Source organism: Dromaius novaehollandiae, chromosome 2 (genome assembly GCF_036370855.1).
Source record: "Dromaius novaehollandiae isolate bDroNov1 chromosome 2, bDroNov1.hap1, whole genome shotgun sequence".
Lineage (NCBI taxonomy): Eukaryota > Metazoa > Chordata > Aves > Casuariiformes > Dromaiidae > Dromaius > Dromaius novaehollandiae.
Window position 1 is genome coordinate 8,034,869 of NC_088099.1, and position 27,528 is coordinate 8,062,396.

The following is a 27,528-nucleotide window of genomic DNA, read 5'->3' on the forward strand; positions in this document are numbered from 1 at the left end:
ATTGTTTTTGCTTTGCTTTGTCTTTTGTATCCTCCTTGGAGAGCATACTTTGTCTCCACAACCCTCCTCAAAGGCTTAGTGGCTCACTTATCTCTCTGTGTCATTCAGCATTAGCAGCTTAGTCTGCGAGAAAACAAATCCTCTTTCTTGCTGATAATAAGAATCACTTACGCTTTTCCTTCTCCTTTGTTTTCGCCTCTCTCTGGAAGTAAGATCTGGCCAGTTCTAATGCCACTTCATGTGATGACGCAGACAAGAACAAGGAGCTGGTGGACCATACGCAACTGCTAGAGGTGAGTACTTCTCTGGTAATACCCAGACACGACGCGGTCAGCACGGATTACAGAAACAATAAAATGCTCAGCGTTAACGGCAATGTTGAGTGCACGCTGATGCATTTCAGGCTGCATGCTGCAGCCCCAGGGGAAGCAGCAGTCATGTTGTCAGCACAGATGAAAAGGGTCCAGGTAATAGCATAAAAAATACCTTTGGCCAGAAGAAAATCCTTTCCAGGAGAACTACACTGGTCATAGCAGCAACACAGCAGAAAGAAGGGCTGGTGGGAACATCGTCTAAAGAGCTGAGGCTGGTTTCTCTTGAAAATCACTGGCCGCAGAGACACAAAGAGTTCCCTTGGCATGGCAAACGCCATGCAGCCCTCCCAGAGAATGCCCACATAAATCAGCTTAACCACTATGAGATGAATTCGTACTCGGTTAAATTTCAAATGGACTCTGGTCTGCAACATATAACTATCACAGCTTACAGCAAAGCATAACTGCTCACACCTCCACAGACTGGTTGTGGACTGAACAGACATCAAAATGGACACCCACCATCCTCTCAAGGGGGTCTAGGTTGGCATGGGAGCCAAAGGCAACACCCGGTCATGGTCTGGGCAGTACATGCTGTCCAGAAAATGGACAACTTCAGTCTGCAGGGCTGTTAATCCAGCACCTTTTCCAAAAGCACTAAATCCACAGGGGAAAACAATCCTTACAAAAGCATAAACATTACTAAAAGGATTGCTTCAATATGTCACTACGTTAATTTATAGATACATGCAAACAGCTTTGTTCCTGAATTCTTCAAATCTTGCTACTTTTTCAGCAGGTATCTAACAGCACAAGAAAACCTTCAGAGCACCTACTTATACAGGAAGGGGAAGAAGTGACATTCTTTTTCAGTTTTAATAAAAAGAGTTGTTTCTGCAAGTTTCTGCCATTCTGCTACACAACAGATGCTCCAGCCCCACTCTCAGCTCCAGCCAATTGTAAGTCATCAGTTTTCAGCACACAATGCAGCTGAAAGTGCATTCAGCTGGTAGCACTGTTGGAAACAAATCATTATTTGCCCAGATCTTATATTAACCTCTTATTTCCCTTGAATATCACCACTGAAAAATTACCTGCACAACACAGTACAGCTCTGACTGCTCAAACAGACCAGAGAAAACAAACAGCAAAAAGTTTACGAAGTGTAGCAGAAAGAAAAAAAAAAGCTTTCAAAATTATTCCATGCATTATCAGAATCTCAAGCCAGCTGACAAAAATCTTGAAGCAGAATCTGAGCAACTTCTACTTCAAATGAGCTCAGCTTCTCTCAAGAACTATACACTCTGTCAAAACAAGTACAAATGTGAAAAGCAGATCATCCTAAACAGGGAGACACCAACCTCAAAGTATAAATAGGCTTAGCTCCAAGGGTCTCCTTGTCTTAGCTAAACCACCAAACATCCACCCATCTGCTTGCCCTAATCACTCTCACTACTGTAAATTTAAACGTCTAGACAGCTATTACTGCTGCAAGCATGACAGATGCAGCCCTAACAAAGTGCTTCATTCTGTCCTATTTTTAACAATTTGGTTAGATAATTTGTTTTCCTGCACTAAATTGATCTATCTTCATTTGTACCTCTGTAACAAGAGATGCATAGTCTATACAACCTACAGCAAAGGCTGCACAAATACTTCACAATTACTAACCCTATCTTAGTGGACAAATTTTGAAGGATGTTCTTCCCAGGTACACTTTTTTTCAAGCTATGCCTTAGCTAAAATCTGGATGAAGAAAGGGGGAGGTTAGAAAAATAAATGATTTGCCCAATTAAAAAATACATACACAGTATTGAATCAAAAAGATCTATCACTGCCAGTAAGACCTTGAAATCTGTTAGGGTATCACGGGGTGGAACAGATCCGTCTTTTGCCATCTCTATGAGGTTCTGCTTAGCTCTGGCCTAGTGATAGGTATGCGAGTTGTGAGATAGCTTTCTTAGCAAAGTCTTCCAAAATTGAGTTTCTACTTGGCAAACCCTTTGCTACCCCGTGTACCCCCCTTTGCTGTACCTCTCTCTTTGCCAGCTTGGGCCACTCCAGTGCCAGCTATCAGAGCTGAGAGTTAGGAGACTGCCTCTTGTGCTCCCTCCGGCTAGCACGCTGGGCAGCAGGGAGGACAAAAATGAATTACAAGTCTCCAGTGCGAGGCAGAGAAGCAACAATCTTCTCGATGAAACAGTTTACTGAAACACAGGTGAACAACATTTTTCCAAAAGAATGGTGGAGGAAAAAAAAAATAGCTTTATTCCCTTAGCAAAAAGTTTGTCGGGAAATGTTTCAACCTGAGGCAGACGCCTTGGTGATAATACCGAGCTGCAGGGTTCATTCACTTGCAGAAGCACCAGAATACCTCACAGGAAGGACTGGATCACATCAGTGAGTGGAGGAACAGAAATGAGGCTTAATTTAATCAATTTAATTCAATCAATTTAGTTGAATCCCTAAATTCATGGGCTATAATTTCGTCTAAAACCTGAGCATTCAACAGCCGGATACAGACGAACCTAAGTGTAGCAGTCATCTTCAGGTTAACTGGGAGCTATCATTTTAATGCAGCTATGGATAAAGCACATGTGATTACAGAATGCATCAGGAAGCTCCCAGAGCAGATAAAAAGCTTTAATACAATATATTAGCACTGTGAAAACTCATCTGGAATAATCAGTACAGCTCTGGTCATCCATGCTCAGGAAAGGTTAATTCAACTGGGAACAGGTGCACTGAAAGACTATTTTGATGATCAGAGGAATAGAGAGGCTCTCTTATGGGACGAGACTAAAAAAGCCTGGCTTGTTTAGCTTCACAGTTGACAGCTGAGAGTGTATGCGATCACTCTCTAAAGTTACATAAGAGGCATAAACACCAAAGAGGGAGAAGTAAAGGACATTTCTTGGGTGCAATTATAAAATGGAAACAAACTGATTGTGAATAAATTTAGGCTAGAAATTAGGAAAGGAAAAGAGTGAAATTCTGGAACAACATTCTAACAAGAGCAATAGGGACATGAAACATAACTGCTGTTCAGACTGGTGAGATTTATTACAGGGAGTATAAGACAGGGCTGCCTACAAGATTTTCCTAGAACAGCAGGAAATGGAAATAAATGACATTAAAAGAAGGCTCTTTCTTGTTTTATGCTTCTTTCACAGCAAGAAGGGAAAGGAGCAATAATTTTCTCTAGCAGTGTTTGTAGGCTCAAAAAGTTTGGTACTGTTAGGGTGCTACAAGATGTTGTCAGACCTGTAGAACGGACACCATCTAGATGTCGAATGAATGGGCTAGATGTCCATAGACGGGCTATAGCCATCTGGAAAGAAGTCGTTTTCTGTATAATGTGAGGGTCAACATAAAAATATAGGATGATTCAGAAAGTTACTTCTGGACTGCTGTCCAAATTTGGAAAGAGACTGGTAAGCAACATGTGCTTATGAGTCACGGAGAACAACCCATTCAGGGTTCAGAGCATGCCAACCATATTCTTTTGCTAGACCTACATCAAAACTACTAAATCTGTCATAACAAGTCCCTGTTCCATAATGCCATGCTTGCTGTCCTCAAAAACCTCACATCAAATGTACTGCAGGGATTATATGCGCAAATATGCATGGAAATATATGTGTATGCAGGCACACTCATACACATATATGTCACAAACATGGGATACTTCTATTAAAAACATGTTGCCTGCTTAAACAAGAGCCTGAAATGGCCCAAGATTTGATGAGGAGCTATCTAATGACTCCAAAGTGGAATCAAGATGATCCTAGCTACCTAAACTTTCCAACAGGCAGGTACCTAAACTCTCCCACAGGCAGAAATGGTTTCTGTAACCTACTGAATAGCTTAGAAAAACAAACAAGCAGGCAAGCAAAATCTATTTCTACAAATGTGAAAGAATTTTGGGGGGTTTTAAATATACTTAAGGACAAAAACAGGAAGGAAAAGCTTTAAAAGTGAATTACAAGTAAAACAGAAGGAAAAGAAAAAAAGCTTCCTGAAAACGGGGGGAAGGGAACATACCAGCACCATTCTGTCTCAGTTTGGGGCTTCTGACAGTGAGCCATCACCACAGTCCCTTCTTCACCTGCCCCAGTCACCTGGAAGACTACTTTTACGGCATCTATAAAAACCAGACACTTATCGGCCTAACGCTGAACCTATCGGTCACCGCATCAGCAGGTTCGAGCGGCAGTTCCCACGGCAGGGGTGCACTCCACGGCACACGCTCTTCCTCCGCTCTCCCCAGGGCTTCCAGAAGAGCCAGCCCTCCAGAGGCAGCGGCTGCGGCAGCTTTGGGAGTCTGGTGACCTGTCTCTTAAAACAGGGGGAGTAACTTCCGCTGCTCCCTCGGCAGTGCTTTTACGGAGCCAAGAGCATGCCAAAACACTGCTTCCCCTCGCACTCAACTCGAGTAACAAAAGAGCAGCTGTATTCACTTTAAGGCAAGGCTATCCTTCCCACCCCTCATTTAACACTGGCTTATTCCCACCAGCCTTAACTACAATGAAGGGCAGAGAATGGACATTTTGGGGGGAGCCATAGGCTCACACTGCTATCTGATTCTGCCCCAGACAGGTCAAATTGACACCATACACAACCAAAGGCAGTAAACCTATTTACATGGGAGTCTGGTAACAGATCTGGCCACAGGAAAACTCCTGAGGCCAAAGGGAGTCTCATCACAGCTGATCTTATAAAGCGAGTGCTCCACACAGGCTCAATGGAGAAACAGGTCCAGCGTGGGCTAAGTCATCTGCCAGTGCTGAACCACCTAGAACAATCTGGCTTTAAGCATGAGGTTTCTCTAGGTAATGCACAAGACTAAGGAGCCTTTGAGCTCTAGCTTCCATCTTGCTATACATTTGGACAAGCTACATTTTACACTTTTGCTTTCCAAGTTTTAAATCAGAAATGATGATATTTCCAGAGCAACAGGGGTGTTAACTCATTTGTTTCTGCAAAGCATTTTGAAATTTGCAGAAGCAAAGAGATAGAAGTGCAGTGCATTACCATTATTATGTTTGCAATGCATTACCGTTATTATGTTATGTTGGCGCTCTCACTAGGCTTTCTTTTCAGCAGAGTTTTAAAACAAATACTTGGATCAAATACCCCTTCAATAAAAACCTGGATACTCTCCAAGAGCCAGTTCTTCGGCAAGTTCAAATAAAGCAGGTCTCTGTGTTTTAAGGTAGAAGTGAAAACTAGAGTGCACAGGGTACACTTGTCTGATAAGAGCTATGATCTACAGAAGATAAAATGAATAGCATATGGATAACAAGAATATCAGGACCTTGTATGTACCTAAGAATCGACAGTCTGATTATTGGTGAGTTTTTTACACTTCAGTTTCAGAGTAATTAAGGCATTAACACTACTAATGCTTCACTAGGAATTACACTGCCCTCCAGACCAGGACCATTAATTCCCAAGACAGTCCTGGCAGTCACAGTGGCACAGTGGCTACAGAGGCACTAGGTTTAAATGGAATGACCAAACCCATGCTTTTCTTTAGGAACAGAGAAGGAAGCCCAAGATCCTGCTCCTTGTGTCCATTCAAGAGCTCCCGACACTTTCCTTTAGACAATGAATTTTGATTCGAAATGCTGTTGAACACTTTGCATTTTTTAGGTGATAAAAGCCAAGTCCTCCCTATTGGACGAGCCAGCTGAAGTATCTTTCTTGAATTACTGCCTCAATTTGCATAGCTCTGCTGAGTGCCAGTGAAACATCTAGCATTTTCTGCCCAAGAGCTATCTACATTTCAGGCATATATGGCAAAATGCAATTTCTAAAACACAATTTCTAAAATACTTTGGAGCTTTTCATATAAAAAGGCATGTATCAGTTCCAGAGTTTACTCTACATACTCTGTACCCAGCCAGGGGACTAATCGCCAAGAGAGTCACTGGAGTGAGTGCTCTGTTTGGGCTATATGCTCTCCTCAGGATCTATACCAAAGGCTATCTAGGTGTCATGGTCAAGACTGCAATGTTTCATACTATGAGGATACTCTTTTTCTCTGTAGTCCTGACACATGGAGTAGAAGCACAGCTGGATCCGAGATAAAGTTTGTGGTTGGGAGTTTGCACTGCTGCTAGACTTTGGTTAGACTTAGTTTTAATCACTAAATGGACTGTATGCCTTTGAGGACTGTTGAGGAAATGAGACATTCATGACCTGATTCACAAACTATCGCTTTAGACAAAGTTTCAGAGGAATCTGTTAATGAATTACAAGGAACGGCTGAGTTTATGTTTGACTGAATTTCTATGGTCAGCTTAATGAATACATGTACTTGGAATGAATACACATACTTAACCAAGATGCACATCCATGCTTCCTCTACTTTGTCGTTATACATAGGATATACAAATACGTTGCACCAGTTGCAGTTGCTTTACACATAATTTTTCCCACAATAAAAAGAGCAAGAAAAAGTTATGGTTATCACCAGAACATGTCATTAAATTTCCAGCACGAGGTTGTAACCTCCTGCATAGCCCAAACGTGCCAGACAAGACCTCCCACTGCAACTCTCTGAGGTAAGCCTCATCTCTCCACTGGTATCACAGACATTTTTCTGCACAGTTCCTTACGACGACAGAAAGACTCATGAACGGCAGTGGTGTAAGGCCTGAATCACAGAAAATCCTATAAAGGAAAATATGGACTTTTTAAAGACAGTTTTTAATTAATTACTGGTTGGAAGTGGAAGGTTTTGCTTGGAACTTCTGGAAAATCCTCAGAAAATTCAAGCCTTACTTAGAACAGGCATTAAGGGCAAACTGGGACAGATGAAAGAAGTTTTTGCTATCAAAAAGTTCATGTTAAATTCTGACATGATGTTCAGGAAAGAAAACAATGTAAACTAAAGCACCATGATGATTCCAACATAAAACATCTAGCCAAGTATCTATACTGCACACATAAAAACATAAATTATGCAAACAGATAAAATTGTTTGAATATACAAATACTCAGCCTGAGTACTGAGAAATACTTAGTTTAAATGACTGTTCTAAATCCATATAAAGTACAGGATTTAGCCTTATAACTGGCCCTTGATCCATACAGTTACCAGGCCTCTATTTAAACAAAATATGGTCTGTTATAATTCTGTCTGGCTTTTTTGCATTTCGCCTCTACAACATGGATGTGAAAGAGAAAGGCTGAATGTATTTATTTTGGTCTGGGCACTTTGCCAATACAGAGATATTTTAGGTTTCTGGCTCACACCGAGTTCAACGTCTTACCTGCCTCCTCATTTAGGCCACTGGAAGAAACCACAGCTACAGAATTATAGCCGTAACATAATCGGAATAGCAGAGAATGAATCATAGCATTATCCGTATATTACTGCTCTGCCCAAGTTTCACTCACCCATCTCCATCACAGATCTCTTACAGCATGCATTTTGCACAGTGGTGTTAAAGGACACACTCAGAATTGTGGTAAGCAGTGCTAGAAAGGTTGTCTGCTGAGAGGAAAAGCTCACAGAAGAATACCTAGAAGAAACTTAGATGTCTGTCAAAAAAGGATGAACTAAAAAAAAAAAAAAATGGTATTTTGGTATTTACTAATGAGGTATTTATCTGTGCTCATTTATACATTCATTTATACAAGCTGCTGGAAGCATTCACAAGCTTTAGGAGTTTCCTCCTCCCATCCCTCTAACCTGCAAGAGAGCCAAGAGGAAACCGTAACATTTTTGTTTTGTGCAGAGATACTGCCTCCCAGTGATCACAACAACTTCAGTGATGCCTGGGAAAATACTCTCGCCAAGGCACGTAACACCAGAATCAGGCCCAGCATGTCTAGAGATGAGCGACTCAGACAGTTGGAAATCTTCCTCCAGCAGGTCATTCACTCTGTTCAGCACTGGACAGGTCACCAGGCCAAAGAACATTTGTTAAATCCCCTAAAATGCTAATTTTGGGTGTCCACCTTGAAATAGCAGGAGCGCCACAGCTCCCATTAGCATCAAGTACCCCAACCTTGGGCAGCCAAAGTCATCAAAAATTCTGAAAACCCCAACCCAACCCATCCCTAATGCTTGCCCACATCTCAGGGACATGCACAAAACTAAGAAACCTCTCAATAAAGGCACAACACGTAACTCTGTAAAACCGATTTTGTGGGGTTTTGTATTTTGTGATGGTGGTGGTTTTAAACACTACATCTAGAGATAGCAGCTAGTGCTTTTGGCTGGGAGAGTACTCTCGAGGGAGTATTATTTGTGTGGAAGATACAGTGGCTTTTGCAGACCAATGGATTACAAAAAAAGAAATACATAAAAAAAAAAGAAATCTGATGTGAAAACTGGAAGACTGACGAGAATACTGAGAACCTAGTGTCTTTTAGCAACAGCTTCAAAATCACTCTTAGTCAGCAAAAATGTTTTGGAGGTTAGTGTGAAATGAAGTTCCCAAGCCAGTGCCAGGAAGGCAGATTTCCACACTACAGTGATAAGTATCTTTCATTTAATTGCTTGAAGGCCAATCTTGCTGTCAAAATTGAAGCGCCACAATGAACTATTGTGAGGAAGTTTATGAGACGAACTTGATTCATGCTCTGAGCCATAATCAGTCTTCAGGGCTGTCATCATGGTAACTTTTACAGCACTTAATTTATGTAATTTTAACTAAAAAGGGATAAATCTAACTCTTTGGATAAGCCATGCTCTCTTTCAGCATTCTCACTTTTCTGCAACGCTATCAGCAATCATTTTTCTACCAGTAAAAAGTTTTCCATCTTCCCTAACTCTGTTATCAATCTCCATTTGAAACACACTGTGGCTTATTCAGACTGCTTTTAAACATCAGTCAGCTCTGGTAGGCACACGTATCTGTCTTGGAGAAAAAGAAATTGTATTGGTATAATCAAGTTACTAATGATAAGTCCATTATACAATCAACAAATTGGTGCTTCTGCTGGATATTCCCTTTTCTCTTAGCCTCTGTAAAGGAGCAATTCTTGGTTCAGTTAGACATTTCAGATTCATTTAGTAAATGGATAAAGTAAGCATTTGGATTTTTACCAACTGTGTTGCACTGTGCTGATTACTGATTGCAGCGGTTGCATTTCCACTGCAGAAATAGCTATTTTTCAGTAGGAATACAATGATCCTCCAGGCACAGATGAACGTGGAAGTGCCCTACAAATCATCTGCGTCTTCTGCTTTTTTGGTGTAAAGAGTTTTTCATCTCCAGGCAACAATGAATTACAGCAAGGGCTGGCAACTTCCCTTGTGTAAAGTTCCACTGCGTAATAAACTGGAAACTTACTAATTTTATTTTACGAACCTTACTAACTTCATTTGCAATTGCTCATAATTTCCTATAGCACCCATCGTATAGGATAAATGTTCCATTTTGGGGCTCATCCTATCAAGGGATCCTCCCTCTGCCACTGTCTTTACCTGATCTTTTTCAGAGTTCAAGCAAAATACAGCTTAGACATTTGAGTGCAATGAGTTTTGAGAGGAAATTCTGTTTTTCATTATGAATAAAACTCTCAGAATATGTCATTTTATTCCATTTTATTTGTTGTATGCAATTCATCTGCAAAGCACTTGAGCATGGTTTGAGTTAGAGGACACAGTGAACAAGATTCACGCAGACATTTAACCCCACTTCAGCAAGATTTTAAAATGCTACCAGCATGTTAAATTAATAGTTCATTCTTCTAAATTTCCCATTCCTATTATTTAGGCAGTACTAGACAACTAGAACTGAAAATGAACCAATGATTTCAAGCCAGCTCAGCAGTAAACTGCCACTGTTACAGTTCACTACTGCTAAAGCTCACATCTCCAAATAACCAAGAAAGTCTCACTCGGCAATTAAACAAACAGAAACCTTCTAAAAGTACCTGGCAAGGACACACTAAAGCAGAGGATTCCTGCTGTGGGAGCGCTCCTGTGCAACATGCACATTCCCAATGAGCAAGTCCAGGCATATTTGTTTTCACACAGTCGTTTCCACACCAAGACACATTTCCATTCATTCCCCCCTCCCTCCTTCTTTTGTATTCCACCGTCCACTCCAACAATTAGTGGAAGTGGCTGGCTGTGCCTGTTCGCATTGTTCCCAGGCTTTTCTCTCCCCCAGTGAGCTCTGAAGACCATGCATTATTTGACATGACATGACTCGGAGGCCTTCTACAGCAACAGTTGTACACAGGGAAGCAGGCAGAGCCAAGAAAGAAGAAAGTTAGTCCACATTACATCTATCTTGGACAGCAAGACTCAAATTATCGAGCTTTAATCTCTCAGGACATTGACCCAGGTGGCTGGATTTTAGATTATTTAGTCTTGCAAACAAAAAATAAATAAAAGGAGCATAAAGGTTGATATAAAAAGTCAGCTCGTGGTTCTATTTGTTTTGTGACATTAAAACACAGGATCTGAAACTGAAATTAATCTTAGCACAGAGAGAAACTAAATCCAGATGTTTTAACATCAGGCAAAAACATACCCATAATCTTTTTCTCAAATCGTTAAATACATGTCGTATTCCATCACAGTTCATTCCGCTGCAACATGAGCAATTTGCCAGCTTGTACATACATACTGAATGCGTTCAGTTTATTATAAACAGCTTTATATGAAACATCTTCCTTGCATACACACACACACAGACTCTGCACTTGAGGCCTTACATGCTCTTTAAATTAACCTAGTCAAGTGCACAAAACATTGAAGACCATAAACCATAATCAAAATAGCCTATTGTTCTCTAGAAATAAACTCTTAGAAATAACTAATCCTTTCTCTGTCCAAAATGGATATTTCCTTAGAGTATATGCTTAATATTTTCTCTCATTTTGTTCCTGAAGTCCAGAGAAATGAGATTTACCTTTTCTTAGAAAAATGGTAAAACCCCCAGATATGTGTCCCCAGATGTTCTGCCTGTGTTCCAACTCTCATCAGTTAAACTGAATACACTGGTCACTGTCACTGAGATTAACACTCTTCGGTATTTACCAGTGTCTCTCTTCCTCTGTTGCTTTAATGTAAATACAGTCAAGACTATAAGCAGTTTTACAAAAGATATGTATGTAAAAGTTTCAAAAACTAAACTGGTCACCCCCACCAGCTTCTGACAATTTGAGGAGAACGCCCGAGTCCTCCCCTCTCCCCTTTCAGTGACCTAGACAAGCTGCAGCCCACAAAGCAATACTGACACTGACTTGCAAAAATGCCAGTAATTCCAAATACATTTGTACCCAAATACCTCTGTTCCGTGAATATTGTGTCAAAAAGTATATGCAGATTATGGCAGTGAAATATATTTTTACTTTTAAAACATCCATATTTCAAAATTACATTTGAAATAACTACCTACAGTGTCTGAATACATTAAATGCCTGCAGTAGTTCATGACACATTTGAAAAGTTATATAAAATAACTTTAAAAAATAAATTAAAATATATAAGTAAAAACATGTAAATAAAAAATTATCTTGAGTTTTAATGAGTGAAGCTTTTTACAAAGTTACACTGAAAAGCTGAAGTGGGTAGAAAAGGAATTACTTTTTGAAGCTCTAATCATACGTAGTAACTGGTCACACACTGTCAAACATAAGGTTACATACAGACTTCATCATAGGTCACACCAGATTGCACTGCACTAAGTACTGTATCAGTTTTGGTCTTTATCGATGAGAGAACAGCTGCTACTTATCTCTTCCCAAATTACATCCCAGTATTACTATCAATTTCTATTCAGTAAAAACAGGCTTATGACTTGGGATTTTTTTGTTTTATTACAGCTATGAGGTGCAAGAGCATGTTTTACTCCCTGTTCAAAGCTGAAAACCTATTAGGAACGGAAAAAGCATGAAAATCTGCTTTTGTTTTGTAATCCAGGCATAAAAGCAGATGGGAAAGGACAGCATCTTGAAAGCTTGAAAGACATAAAGCCAGAATTTCAAATGTACTTAAGGACCTCCTGATGCAGATGGGCTGGTAGGATCTTCAATAAGGCAACAGGACCTAATATGCCTAAGTTATTCTGAAAGCCCCATCTATGTGAACTACTAGGTTTCTTAGCATCTATTTCTTTTTCCTCTAGAATTAATCTTGTGAATGACATTTCAAGTAAATTTAACTACCTTGTCATCTGTTCTGGGTGTTTTGTATCTCAGATTATAGACAGATGGACATCAAAAGTGAATGAGTTACTGAGGCTTACCAAGTCGCCACTCATTTGTTGAGCTCTTTCATCTGAAAATGTGCCCTGTGAAAATAAAATACCTTTGCTTGCTAAGACAGCACCGCAAGGCAACATGCTTTGCTCAACACTGCAAACCGTTTTAGTCTTACTAATGGAGACAAGCCCGCTACTTTATATGGTTAAGTAAGGTGTGTTTCCTCTTTTACTGCCTTCAGTATTTTGTAGCTGAAAATCAGGAGAGTTCATTTAACAGCATTTTTTGCATGCCAACTGATGATGCCTGCACAGGTCTGCGATTGTTAAAAGAGCCAGAACTCTTTAAATACACAATATAGAAAAAAAATTTGAAGTGATTATAGTTTTTGAATTACTGGTATTACTTTATAAAGAAGGTTTGCATGTACCCTCCTGCCTCTGCATAGCTTAGAGCCACACGGTCATTTTCAAAAACATAAAAAATATACAAAAAATGTATAACTAATCCTCACCCATAAATCTGATGTTTATGAATAATGTTGGTTCAACATGTCAGATGGCACAAGCTCTCCATTTCCCAGTAAAAAGGTAGAGCTGGTCTAGCATTAATGGACCGACTATCCAAAAAGAACAGTGTTGAGACCACGCTAGTGTTGTCTCCTGGACTCACTGACCACAGAACTGGGGAATGCTCAGCTGTGGCAACTAGAAAGACAAGTCCATGGAGCACAGGAGGCCTGCAAACTCTTTGGATGGTGCTGTAGGTTGAAAATGGCTGGTAAAGTGCTGTTTAGGATGCCCCAAACACCATCCGCTTGAGTTTATAGATGACTGCACGCTAAATGGCTGTAGGTCCCTTTGTTTCAAGAACTGTACATCTGAGGTGCCACCAGAGATTCAAGGGAAAGAGGAAAAAAAAAAGAAAAAAGAAAGACTTATGTTTCACAGCTTTCAGATAACCACAGGAACCGCGTAGAGGGTGTGATAATTAGACACACTCATTTAAGTATCACTTTTTATGTTGGAGGTTAATGTAGTCTCCTCTAATTTATCTGATCTCCTCAATCCTTGGTCTTCCTGACCAGACTGCCAAAAGAGTCCTGACAGTGTTATTTTAGGACACAGCACCACCGTCTGTAGACATTACACTGGAATTCTTTCATTTCATATGCAAAAGGGAAAAAAAAAACCCAACTTTCCATCACTGCTGAGGACACTGACTTAGGCTGAGCTTGTACGTGGATCCTAATGTGAAAAATTCCATAGGAAGAAGGATGGACTTATTGTTGACGAAGTGAAGTGGGCCTCAAGACTTTGCGAGTCCTGCTTCTACACTCATGTACAACACAGGACAAGTTGCCTGAATCCCAACCATCCATTTGAATGTCAGTGCATCAGGGACAACACCATTTCCTGTCACATGCCTCTGGTCTACAACATCTATCAAGGCTTTAAATTCTTCAGAGAGTTTGTCTCTACCAGTGTATGTACCTTATGCATACACAGAGATCTAGCACAACAGCATTCAATCATGAATGAAAAGAAGTCCCATAAGATGTATATATATATATATGTATATATAAGATGTATTTCAGTGTAGCATACTGACACATTAGAAGTAGTTCACAGTTTACCAGTCACTATGTTAAAACAACAGAAAGGTGAAACACAAATTATCATTATTTTGCACTTTATGCATAAAACATTCTTTGTGGACCTGCAACCTCAGCCATTCATCCACACAAAGCTTATATCAAGGACTCTCCTTTGTCCTGCCTCAGGCAGTACAGTAAATAGAGGTTCAGATATGCAGGTGATGACTTAGTGCTTTTATCCTTGAACTGTCTTTCCTCATGCCACTTAATTTAGATCATACTTCCAAAACAGGAGCCCCAATTAATACTCTGTAACAGCAAATCCCACTATAATTAATTTATGCAGAAGGAATGGCAATGCATGATGAAACCACGTTCCAGAAGATGTTCCACTGAGAAGCTGGCAAGCTCCCATACCTATTTTGATGACACTGTGACTAAGCATCTCTTTTAGTGCCTTCCCTACTCTTCCCTTCTTCCACAAGCCTCGTCAGGATCATTGCGCCTCCAGTTTCAACTCTCATCTCAGAGCATGCTTTTCCCAGAAGTCTCTACAATGGACAGACGAATCCAATTTCACTCCCCAAAGCTTTGGGAGAAGTTACAGTCAAATCTGCTGCTAAATTTAATGTGCCCGTTTAGTGGCTGAACTTTATGTGATCTTAATAAGCCTTCACTTGCCCAAATACATTTTTTCAGAGCCATGAAACTGTGGGGTCTCCATCCTTGGAGATAATCAAAACCTGGCAGGACAAGGTCCTGAGCAACCTGCTCCAGCTGACCCTGCTTTGAGCTGAGGGGCTGGACTGCATGATCTCCAGAGGTCCTTTCCAACCTCAATCATTCCACAGTTCTGTAAAAATATTTGTTGGTAGTTACACTGTTTACAGACAATGTCACCAAAAGCAGGGCAACACAGGTTTAGCAAAGTAATTATTAAGCACACATATTTATAGATACAACTATTTAGAGGCATATAACAGTTCTGAATCTGTGGAAATCTGTCAAGGATTATGGCTAGGTAGCAAAACTACAGTCAATGCAATACACATTAGGATTCTGTGCATAATTCCAGATATTTTTCTTGGTTTCCATATAAAGTCCATTCAAAGTAAGCAGCATGCAGGTAACAATCCATTTCTTTCACTAAACAGATTATAGGCATTACTAATGGCACCTGTTTAGACCATCACATTCTTCCAACTATACCTTTCCTACTAAGGGCTTATCTTCACTACAATGTTTCTTCATGCTTGGATTCAAATTTTACCCCTAATCCAGCTCACAAGGTATTGATTATTTTAACTCCACAGAAAACAGCCTTCCAAACTGCTCTAAAGGAATCGATAGGCACATAGCTTCTAAAAGACTGATCTGAACTTCAGTGATCCATCAAAGACCACTAGGAAAGTCTACAATGAAGCAGAAAAATCCTGTGTTTTGTAGCACTGTAAGCCAGCGCTCTAACTACCGAGATAGCTTTCCTTTCCTCAGTTTGCAGAAGCAGGGCATTTTCTTACTGACATTGTTTCGACAGCATTACCAACTTAAAAAGCAGACTGCAAATTGCCCAATGCCTGTAGTGAATAAACAGTGATAAAGGTTTCGTTATATGGCAGATAATGCCTATAATGCGCACACTTCCTCCTAACAACACTTCAGATCTATGAATGTATTCTCTAGCAGCTTAAAAGGGGTATAGCTCTATCACCCTAGCTACAAAAATAGATTAAATCTTCAGCTTATGTTTTTGGAACATAACATCCGCAGCACCCTTTGTAATAATGACCATGAGGTCTGAACAACCACGGTGTGTGATATAAATGACAACCATGAAACACACACTGCAATGGATTTGTTGTGCATCCCACTAAGTCATCCTCACATAATGCAGTTTACTGTCATGCTAAATTACATGAAAATGTAAAGAACCCCATATACCATGCTCTAAATCCTCCATGTCAAAGCTTAACGCAAAAATTAAAGTACTACATCATGTTGTGGTTCTCTACTTCATAAATAATTATTTCATGCTTTAAAGATTTCATAAGATGCAAGCAATTTAAAAGAGACAGTATTATAGAGGCAAATATTAAACTGAACCTCCTGCAACCACCTGAAGAATAAACACAACAGTCTGAAGCAGAACTGGTCACATACACCACTGTTCCTACCTACTGCTAGTACTAGAAATACTTCTGTAGTGGCATAGCACTATACCTCCAAGCCACCAATAATATTATGTATTTATTGATGGTATATTATGTACATGTGCATATGTAAGATTTCCTTTCCAGGCATACACAAAATATACTTGATTCAAAACACACTCCAGCTGCTTTTTCAGTTTGTCTTTGAAGATATGCATAATACTCCCTTCTTGTCAAGCCTTAATATTTTCACTGCTGTGTCTGCTATGCAAACACCAGTAGAAAACTGCAACAGCACTCCTCTGCAACGGGATCAGGTCCTGAAAGCAGGCTAATTGTGGAGGCCCAACGATCAGCCTAAGGTAGTTTACCCTGCAAAGGGACTAGGTCGGGTATCTCTGTGCCAGACAGACATACTCTGTGACATCCCTTATCCACTACTGATGTCATCCTTGATGCTCCATTTCTCTTATAACCAACCCTGCTCTGTCTTTCACTGCTCCCTATGCACGTAACACCTTTTTATACAAATTCATCTCTTTTCCAAAAAACTCAAGAGTTAAAAATAGTACTTCACTCAACCTGTAGGCCCATAATGTGATCTACCAACAGCCATGATAAAGTTTTGACTATTTCTACTCCCATCAAGCCCTGCCAAGCCAGCACCGTGGCATACCAACCTAATTCCATGACTGCCCATACATCATCAACAAAATGACCTCTGAATCCTGCCTGCAGGGTCAAATTCTGCTTTCAGTCACATGTGAATAGGTCCCTTGAATGCAACGTGGTGCCCAGGTGAAACTAAGCATGAGCTGAAGCTTGCAGGTCTGTGTACAGGCACTGGAAGCTCCCAGTTGCTAATAAGGGCACACATTAACCATAGAATATTTATTACTGGAAATGATTCATGAGAAGGAAAGAATGTAGCTGGTTTTCGCATATCCTTGGACAGGCACATGGGGAAAAAACAACAACACTTTAACAGAGTTTTCAATCACAGAGTCATTGAGGCAGACACAACTTGGTGCAATGCCATCTGCTCTCTACAAAAGGGAGTGACTAACCTCACATGATGGGAATTAATAAGGTGATTTAACATTTAGCACCATGAATCTTCCTTGGCAGAGGACTACAATTTCAATTTCATTAACTCATTTTCATTCCTCCTTACCTCACTCTCACCTTCAAAGGCGACTTTCTACGTCACTCCTGATCCATCTAGGAGTCTGACATTTTCTTCTATTTCAGTAAATCCCAACAAGCACCATGTGAACATCCACCCTGGAGGCCAAGACCCTAATGATCTGCACTTCTGTGCGGTTTCTTCTACATTCATGAGTTATTCCTGCAATGAAATTAACTTCTCTCTAGCTAGCCCACAGCCCTCACAGGTATACAGAAGGTTGGATGAGACAACTTAGGAATGCAATCTCCTGGCAGAAAAAGCAATGTTTTAAATAAGTAGTACTTTCCAATAAGCCTTAGCTGATGACCAGTTTATATTGTATTTTAAAACTAAAGACTAACATCTCCTTTATTACAGTGGCAGCTATTATGACTGCCAACATTAATCCTTTTTTCCTTCAGCTAGATTCAGAGTGCAGTCTCAAAGCTCCTGGGCAAATACCTCTTGCCCTCTTCAGATCCTTAACATATCAGCCCTTTAGGGAGGAATCCAAATTTAAACTTCAAGGCCACAGAAACTCAGGACAACTCAGAGTCTGGCCTATGAGAGCAAGGGGGAGGATAGCTGCAGATTTAATTTTAGGGAAACATTAATGTCTCCTCCTCTTTGACTCCCACTCTCCCCACCTCCTTCTCCCCAGAAAAACAAACATTTTCATTCTTGGATACCATTGGAAGTAGATTTCCGCATCTCCTTTGGAAGAATTCACCAGCTTGTTCTTCATTTGTTGCTTTCTAAAGTGACCCTTAAACTGAAGGGAAGTTCTCATCAGCACACTCAGCAATTACCAAGAGAAAAGCAGCACTCTGTAAAAACTGTGGCAGAACAAAATCATTTCACAGTGATTTATTAGGCACGCAGCTACTAATGACTTTGCAAGTGTGGAAAGCAAGATGGAGGGGCAGAGCGGGAGCCTACACAAGCTGTCAGAACAACATTGTCATCTATCGGGTTAGAAACGTTTAAGCCATCTGATGTTCCAGCCTGGCATCCTGACATAACAACAGGCCTGAAAACACCCATAAATTTGCACATTGAGGAATCTGTTCAAAGTCGCAGTAGCCAGCAAAGAAATGGGAAAAAGCATCCAGAGATGTTTGTGCGACATGGGTAATAAAGGATCCTGGTCTCCAAGAGCCTCCTTCTATTGCATCGGCTCTGGTGTCAGGACAGAAGTACCAGAGCAATAGCCACTTCACTGGCCTGAGAGAGGGAACGTTTTTGCATTCATTTACAGATGTTACTTTTGTCCTTGTTGTGAAAAATCCCTTTGTTCTTTTGCATTAAGAAGTCACCTTGTCATGTATTTGCGTATAGTCCAAGGAAGCACCGAGGTTCTGCAATTCCCACCTGCTGGGAGCAGCGGGTGCTTGGCACTTGCCACAGCGAAGCTCTTGAGACAGGTTCTGCTCTCAGTTACACTAGGGTAAATAACTTTACTGGCACTGACTGAATTACACCAGAGCAGAATCTCTCCTTTTCCACAGCAACATGGAGTTACAACAGTAACGTTAACATTAGAACGGACCGAGATGACAAAAGAACATACTGATCTCACCACTGAGAGCTCCTACTCAGCAATCACAGCCTGTCTTAGAATAGAGTTTTTAAAATATGTTCAAAGCAAGTGATGCATTAAATGTAGATCCTATTATCTTCTAATGGCTTTAAAAAAACCCTGTAATGCTAATACTTTCATATTGAAGATGTGCTGTATCTAGAGAGCAAAGATATGCATCCAGATCTGCAGCAGATTTGAAGGATATTGAGACCAGAAATTTCAATTTGGGTCTCTCTAATTTCAAGATTTCTGAAAGTGCTGCTGGGAAGGAGGGAGGTTGATATGACCTGCCTTACACAAGCATCTGCGATTATATTATGGTCCATCTAAATTACCAGCTTGTTAGTCAGTTGTGTAATTGCAAAGAAGATAAACAATCAAAAAAAAAATCCCAAAACCAAAACAAAAAGCTCATTCAATCTGTCCAGCAATTTAGCAAATATTTCCCTGCCATGTGGAGAGAATACAGTGGTCTCCACTTCACTCTTGGCTACCAAATGACAAGTGGAGAGTAGCTAAGAAAACCAACTGGCAGGAACTTAGTGGTCTACCACTACTCCCAGAAGCAAAACTTGGGTGCCACCAAAGAGACACGTGCTAAAGGAGAACATTCAGCACAGGAAGAAGGTGAAAACAGAGTGTTTTCAGACTTTCTGTACCATGACTTGCTGATCTTGCTTGAGAAATTTACCTGTGAAATGCCCTGGAGGTTGCGTGATACAAGACTAGCTTTCTCAAATTGTATGTTCCCACTGTCACAGCAAACTCATAAAACAAAAATAAATGGGAGACAGAAGAAAAGCATACGAACTTCCTTTGCAGACATGCCCACTAATTGTTGTGTATTTTGTATTATTCACTTCTTTGCCCAATATTTGTCAGCACTTTTTAAGTCAGGATTCCTACATGACTAGTAACCATGTATTTTAAGCCTAGCCTGAATCACAATAGTACCTTTCTGGCCCACTGCTTTCACTTTTAGATTTAATTCCTCTCTCCCTTCCTACTCAGACCTCATTAGTCCTTCTTCTCTTCCTAATTTGAAGATCTCAATAAGCAAGAATTACATGTCTCAGCAATAAACATGATCTCACAGCAAAACAAAGAAGAGGATGAACAAAATAAAAATTGCTGTCTGGTGAAAGCTCCCTTGACAACTACAGCAACACTGACAGGCACCACTGAAATAATAGGAATGATGCTTCAAAACAAGAGCCAAGAAAACGTTATGAAAGAGAAAAAAAAAACAGTCTAAATGGATCTTTTCAAATGCAGATTCCACTGTCAAATGAGGAGAATGAGAAAAATGTTCCTTATTGTAGCACAGGCAAATTTAAACTGCCAGATAATAGAAAAACACCAAGAATAAGAATACAACTTGAAAGACCCTAGGCCCAATGGTCCATTCCAGAAATGCTGGAATGATGCAGAATGAAACAGAAGGGTAATATTCTGGGCATGGAAAGGAGGGAGGGACAGTGCTAGTTCATTACTGACTCTTGAATTGCTCCCAAATAGGTGAACAATAAAATTCACGTTGACTTTGGTGCAGTATCCTGTGTCTGAACAACTACCACTGCCTAGGTGACAAACTGCATAGCAAAGAAGCCAAAAGATCAAAGAACATGAAAAATTATGGTCTATTTCTAATGCTGTTCTATCTAAGACCAAACTGAGTCAACAACACTCCTGAAGAAAGACGGTCTACTGGCTTAGGGAGGTGATTAGGAGAAAGCATTACCTTTCACTCGTCAAAAATCCTTAATTTTGAACAAGTTACTTAGACAGTGTTCTCCACCTTAGCTTCACAACCATAAAATGTGAAAAATTGCAGTTAGCACTGGTGTGGTCAAAGTTGCGTGGTGGTTGGCAGGTATTCCAAAAAACGCCAGACAGAGCCTGCAGAATCAAGCAATAGCAGCATCTCCCAGGCTACCTGGGGCTCTTCAGCAGGGAGAAAATACAGGTTCTCTGAACAGACTTAGAGACAGTTGCACAGAAGTTCCTGGCTCGACTGAGCCAAAGGCAGAGGACTAGGGAAAGGGATGGGAGAGGCAATGCAGCAGGTAGGATGAAAAGGAAGAAGGTACATAGTGTGAGTGGCTCTTTGATGTGGTATGTTTTATTTTCTTGGTATTTTATAACCCTATTGTGAAAGTAATACAGTAATGTGGCAAAGATGATTGCCTAAACACTCCAGTCACAAATGCACGGGGGACACCCACGTTACCAGAAGCAGATCCATTTCTCCTAGTTTTGAATGCACGCGAACAATGAGGCAGAAGTTTGGCGCACGTTCCTGGGCTTGCATTCCAGTCCGGAGAAAAACGAGGTCTACAGAGGAGCTGTGTACTTCTCCTCCATTTTATTCCACACGCTCAAGACACCTAATAAATTTGCCTTCACTTCCTATTCTTCTCTAAAACAAAGGGAAAGCTTAAAAACAAAACTATCTCTTTGGTCTCTGGTGGCCTGGCAGAGACATGCTTAGGACTGTCTCCACTTCTATATAGTGAGACCAAAAAAGGATTGCACAGAAAAAGATGTCAGAACTAAGCCATTTCTTGCCAGAAACACTGCAGCCAAAAGCACATTGGGATTGCAAATAAAAGAACAGAATGGTTCTTAATAACCAAATGGTAATGGTAAATAATAACCAAAGTTTTGAAAGGGATGTAAACTCTGAAGACCCTGAGAAGCCAGTCTTTTAGCATTCACTGGAAATAGAAACTTTCTGTCTGTAGTTTTTCTGCATCTGCATGCTACAGCTTCTTGCATCTTTCTTTACAGCATGAATATACAAAACGGAGGCAGTATACAGCCTGCAAGGCTCACTTGTCTGCTCCACCACGAGAGTATAACAGTTCTGGCTCTTTCAGCAATACATAGGTGGCTTGAGACAAAATCTGAGAAGGTTCTGGGTTCCTGAGCCCTGGGCAATTCAGATGGGGATTAGTCTTGAGACATGGAAGAGTCAGATTAAATACTCTGATTCAGCCACAAGGCACGGACAGTTCCCAGAGCCAAAGCTGGGGATGCTGAAGTCACCATGCGGGGATGAACACACTTTTGGCTAAACCACACCGGCAGCTGGTGTGTGAACTGCGTGAGACATACCGAAGGCGCAGCCCAGGGCAGAGCAGCAGCGGTACAGCGCGACTCACCCTCGCTCCTCCGCGCCGCTCGCTGCGTCCGGGACGCTGCGCCCTGGGCTCGCAGCCCTGCGCAGGAGGGGCAGGGACCAGGGCAGACTCCCGTGCTCCAGCCCGCCCGAGATGCCCAGCACTTGCCTGTTGCGCAGGCTGCGCCTTCCAGCCTGGCTTCCCCCAAACTCCGGACCTCAGTTTCAGGCGCAGGAAACACCGCTCCCACCTGCCTGCCTGCCTCTAGCCGTGCTAAACATCAAGAGAAACATGCACCAGCACCCAAGTCACCCGAGCTGCTGAAGCGGAGGAAGGGCCGGGAGGCACTTACGGGAATGTGCACTCGCAACATGAGTTTCTTCTGGCTGGAGCTTTTCCTGCTGCTGCTGCTGGAGGCATCTTTCTTCTTGGTGTCCATGGCAGTGCTTCCCATCCCTTTAGCCCAGGCGAGGTGCTGGGCGATGGATCTGGAGAGGAAGGAAGGCTCCTTTTCCACCTCTCCCCAGCGTCCCCAGTTACTCCAGGCTCCTTTTTTTTTTTTTTTTTTTTTTTTTTTTGTACGGCTTTAGGAAATATTGGCGGGGGGGGGGGAAGGGGGGGAGAGCAGCAGAGGGAAGGGGAGGAGTTTCACCAGCTCCGGCCTTTAATCGCCCAAGTGAGGTGTCAGGGGGGACCTTCTCAAGAGCATGAGATGCCCTTACAAACGCTGCTCCGTTCCTCACTCTTCCGCCCTTTCAAAAATATCCGGAGCATCCTGGGGGGGTGGGGGGGGGCGAGGAAGTTTCCTTCCCTCCGCGCAGGAGGAGGGAAGCTCCCACGGAGCGAGCAGCAAAATCCCCGAGCAAGGAGGAAAAAAACCCCCGCGGCGGGAGAGGCGAAGGCGTCGGCGGCGGGGCCCCGCGGCGGGCCGGCTCCGCGCCCCGCGGGCAGCGGCGCCCGGGGCGCGGAGCGGGGCGGAGCGGGGCGGAGCGCAGCGGGCGCCGCAGCCCCGCGCAGGAGCGGAGCGGCGCGGGAGGAGGTGCCGGGGCGGCGGCGCTGCCCAAAGCCGCGGGCGGCTCGACAGGAAGCGCCGAGCGAGCGAAACCCAACTTTCGCCCGCGGCCGGCTGCGCCTCGCCCCGCGGCTGCGCCATCCCCTCCCGGCCTCCCCCCCCCCCCCCCCCCCCGCGGTGCCCCTGCGGCTTCGGGCCCCCCCGCAGCCCCCTGCGCCCTGCCAAGACCGCTCCCGCTCGGCAAGATCCGCCGGCTGCCGGGGAGCCGCTGCCAGAGCCCGGGGGGCCCCAGCCCGCTCCTTTTTCCGCTGCCTCCCTCCAAAACGCCGGCGAACGGGAACGCAAATTCAGCCGGGCGAGAGAGGCAGCTCACACCCTGCAGACAAAGCACGTCCCCGCTGGAGAGCGTCAGCAAACGAGCAGCTTTGCAAACGCCTTCACCTGCGCTGGCTGCAGGGCGCTCCGCCCGCAGCCGCTGCCCCGGGCTGCCCGGAGGCTCCCGGCTCGGACGGCCAATTCTGCAGGAGAGCGGAGATGCCTCCGCCTTCAAGAAAAGCAAGTGTTCTGATTCAAATGTCGGGGAAAAAAACCTGCATTCTACATCAAAATGGGAGGTTTTGTTTTACAAGTGACTCTTTCTCCCTTGGCAGTTGACGTCCCATAATTTGGTGATTACACCCTAAGAACCTGCCCCTTTACTACCACAAGCCTTTGATCACGTCATCGTTTGAACACAAATATTCACTGAGTTCAAAGCCATGCACGTGTGTATTCACCGGATTTACACCATAATTACCTCCAACAAAACTTAGGAGATTCTAGAAAACACGATTTATATCCACTGAGGGGGAGAAGGGGAAGTGTTTTCACACAAAAGTCTCCTTATCTTGTGAAAAAATAGGCACGTGATGAGACACGACTCAGATTTATTTCCCTCCTCTAAGTAGACACTCCTCTAAAATCATACCGAATCAGATAAAAACATGAACCTGCTTTAATGTTGCATATAACTGTCCTACAGACTCCTGCAGAGTGGCATGGAGGGGAAGAGACCCACAAATAGGACTGCAGGGGTTGTCACCACATTGTCACCAGCCCCGAAAGGGATGGTAACGACAAAGGGACAGAGGGAGCAGAGTTCCCCCAAAGAGGAAGCTGTGTCTGGGGCAGCCCACAAATGCCGCCGGCGAAGATCCGAGGGGTCCGTAACACTTGCTTCTCGCCATATTCCCATAAACTCTGCTGCCGCCGAAGTGCTGCTGCGGGGAGATTTGGGAACGACGGTCGGCCCCTTGGAGGAACAGCTGAGAAAGTTCCTACTAAACAGGTCTCTATCAAAAAACTGTTAGGACATTCGCATTACTAGTATGGTTTCCAAAGTTAAAATAAAGAAACAAGGAAAGAAAAAAAAAAGGTAGAAATTTTTCAGAAGGATTTTACCTTTTCAGAAGGTATCGGAAGTGAGCAGACCTCTGGGCTGTTCTTTATTAAATCAACAGGTATCCGACAGGGAATAAAAGCTACCAGACATATAACCTATTCCCTTATTTACACAGAAGTGTCTCCTATAATATTGTCACTGATTTTCCACATTTACTATTTTAAATCTAAATCCATGCCTTTTCTTCTTGTAGATTTTTTGTATTCATAATGGTGGATAGGATAAGGTAAGTTTTAGGAAATAGCATAAGGACCAACCTCCCAAACTTAAAAAAATCATGAACCCCACCCAGATCATTATAATACCTTAAGCCTATTTATAATTTTGATAAAAACAGAATTTGGGGTTGTTATTCTTTTTTCCTTTGATCCTCTAAGATCACAAATATGACCTTTGATCCTCCAATCATGTATTTAAATTCTTGAGTGTTACAGAGATGCTTTTTAAAAACAAAGCCAAAATACTTCTACAGTCCCTATAATTCAGGAATTTGAACTTTAAGTATCAGGCAAGACTCCCCATAAAATCAAGTGTTAATAAGATTCTGTTAAAGGAACCATCAATCATTTTAGATGGTCAGGCATCGTATTTTTACTCTTCTTTTTTAATTTTTGGGGATGAATGCAACCATCATACGAACAAGCAACACTGCGAATACTTTCATTAATGAGAGTTAAAGAATTACTTTTTCCACATCAGAATCTTGTCAATTTGACTACTAACACCCATGCTTTCAAAGACCGGTAAGGATCTAAATTACTAATTTTAAAGACAAACAGGTACTTAAATACTTGCAAGTACTTAAATACTTGCAAGAATATGACCCCAAGTTTTTAAAAATACTCAGCCTCAAGGTGGACAGCAGAAGATGATCTCAAACGCAAGAGCCACATTTCATTTCTCCCTGTGTAATTGCTTCACATTAATGAGACATACCTGTAATAAAAATAGCACGTGCATTTTGGACTACACCCCATCACAGGATTTGCCCTAGTTATTCCTTAAACACAGGTTGAGTCAATTTTTCCATTATAATCTCCCACAGTACATTCCTTGGATTATAAAATAGCAATATAACTTTGCCTTGAGCTTTAGTTGTACTGACTGCAGTTGCCGTAAGTAAAATAATATCTCACTAGCTAACTTTTGTGCTGAATTTTCACATGCAATATATAAAGAATTTTTTATATATATGTAATATATAAAGAATTTTTTTAAGACTTTCAATTTAAGTAAAAAGTGTCTAAAAATAGTGGTGTATGGTGCAAACCTTGCGAGTTCCTGGTGCTTTTTAAATTCTTTATTAAAAATAGCCGTTTTTGCTTTAAATGCTTTAAAATTTGCTGTCACTAATATTACAAAGCACTGTTTCATACACTTTATTACCGAATAAAACTACCTGCGAAAATAGCTATTGTTCTTTCTCTTCGGTCTACACATACTCATCTTATTGTCAGCATTTCACTTAGATTTTTCACACATGCAATTAATAAGCATTCTGCAGCTATTAAAAGGAAAACCAACAAAAGTCCCCTTTATGGAGACTAAATTTCACACTGTAAGTAATGTCTATGTTAAACCTGGATAAATACTGTATTTTTTTCAGATAAACCAGATTATTTCTTATTTGGGTATGTATAAATATTCTTAGGATTCTTGAACCTTTTAAAAATGTTTCCAGAATTTAAAGAAAAATACTCAAAAAGTAAGATATCTTGAGGTCTAGATGTCCAAGAGTTTGTATGGCTATTATTGGCATCTGTGAAGGTTAAGGGCATAAATCCCAATATCCGCTATGCTTTATCATAGCTAGTTTTCTCTTTATTTTCTTCCTATGCTACCTTTTGTCCATGTTGGTCACTGCAGTTCCTCTTCCATCCATCCCCTTCCGCTCCCATTCCCTCCGTTGCTTCACTTTCCACCTCTTGTTCTCATCCTTCCATTTTGGTTCGCCATTCTTCTTTGTTCTCCATTTCTCCACTCACTTTCCTGTGTATGCAAAGCTATCGTTTGCTTTCTGTTCAACACATTTACTAGACTGAATTCAACCCTGCTGTACGGGGCTCCTTAATTCAGTCCCCAGCGCGACGTAATCAATACGACGCAGTATGAGGGTGCAAGGCTACATTCACAAACAAGTCTTCTCCATCGAGGCCAGGGTGGGCACAGCGCACCACATCTGTCTGCCTGCATTCACACTCCCAGAAGTGTGAGAAACCCCGTACGCTGCAAGGACAACTTTTCAAATAAAGTACAACACAGGCAACATGAGGAAGTATCTGCAGACAGATAAAATCAATTGTTCGTAGCAAAACGGCAATTGAAATTTTCTCCTGCGGGGAACTTTGCAGGGAAAATTGCAAACCCACCAGGAAAGCCTAACCGGTGAGATAATGAGGTTTAATGAGCAAGAAACTTCTGGTCCCCGGCGGGAGTATGTAACAGTAACAAAGACTGTCAAATCTTTGTGCTTAAGGAGAGAGGTGGTCAGATGCAATGCTTCCTCTCCGGGCTGCCAGAAGCCCTTCTGGGAAATGAGCGGTTACTGGAATGAATTCTCTCTCATCAGCTACAGCCCGGCCGTACACAGCGCTGTTTCAAAGCTGCCTGCTTTGCTCCCATTGAGCCGTTTTGCCCTACAGCTCTGCCCCTTCCTCCTGTCATTTCTGCCGGCGGGTCGGGTCGGTCGCTTCGGGGCTGCTGTGGGGACTCACCTGCTGAGTCAGTGACAACACCGGCGGCTCAGCCCCAAGGCGGAGGAGAAGTGAGAGAGGGGCAGTTTCACAGGACCTTTCTATACCGTTTCTCTAATTTAATCTCACTGCTACTGTCTTCCCAACCAGCCAAAATAAGGGGGGGTTCCTAGAAGTATCTCAGTTGCAGATCTGAACTGGGTGTACAGCTTGATAACTGATCCTATGACTGAACCAAACAGTTTCAGGAGTCTTCACTGACATTTCAGGAG

General features: G+C 42.1%; 1 protein-coding gene across 3 annotated transcripts in view; it reads right to left on the minus strand.

The window, feature by feature from the left end:
• Positions 1 to 23,077, minus strand: part of PRKAG2 (protein kinase AMP-activated non-catalytic subunit gamma 2) — a 228,254-nt gene extending 205,177 nt beyond the window's left edge. Inside the window, exons 1-2 of one of the 3 annotated variants that reach the window (XM_064505725.1) lie at positions 22,463 to 23,077; positions 12,536 to 12,580 (exon numbers count right to left, since the gene is read on the minus strand). In XM_064505725.1, coding sequence (XP_064361795.1) covers positions 12,536 to 12,580; positions 22,463 to 22,564 — 147 coding nt within the window. In that variant the 5' untranslated portion in view covers positions 22,565 to 23,077. The remainder of the gene's footprint in view (positions 1 to 12,535; positions 12,581 to 22,462) is intronic. The other 2 variants (XM_064505724.1, XM_026096918.2) reach the window with 2 other exon arrangements.
• Between the last annotated feature and the right edge of the window lie 4,451 nt (positions 23,078 to 27,528).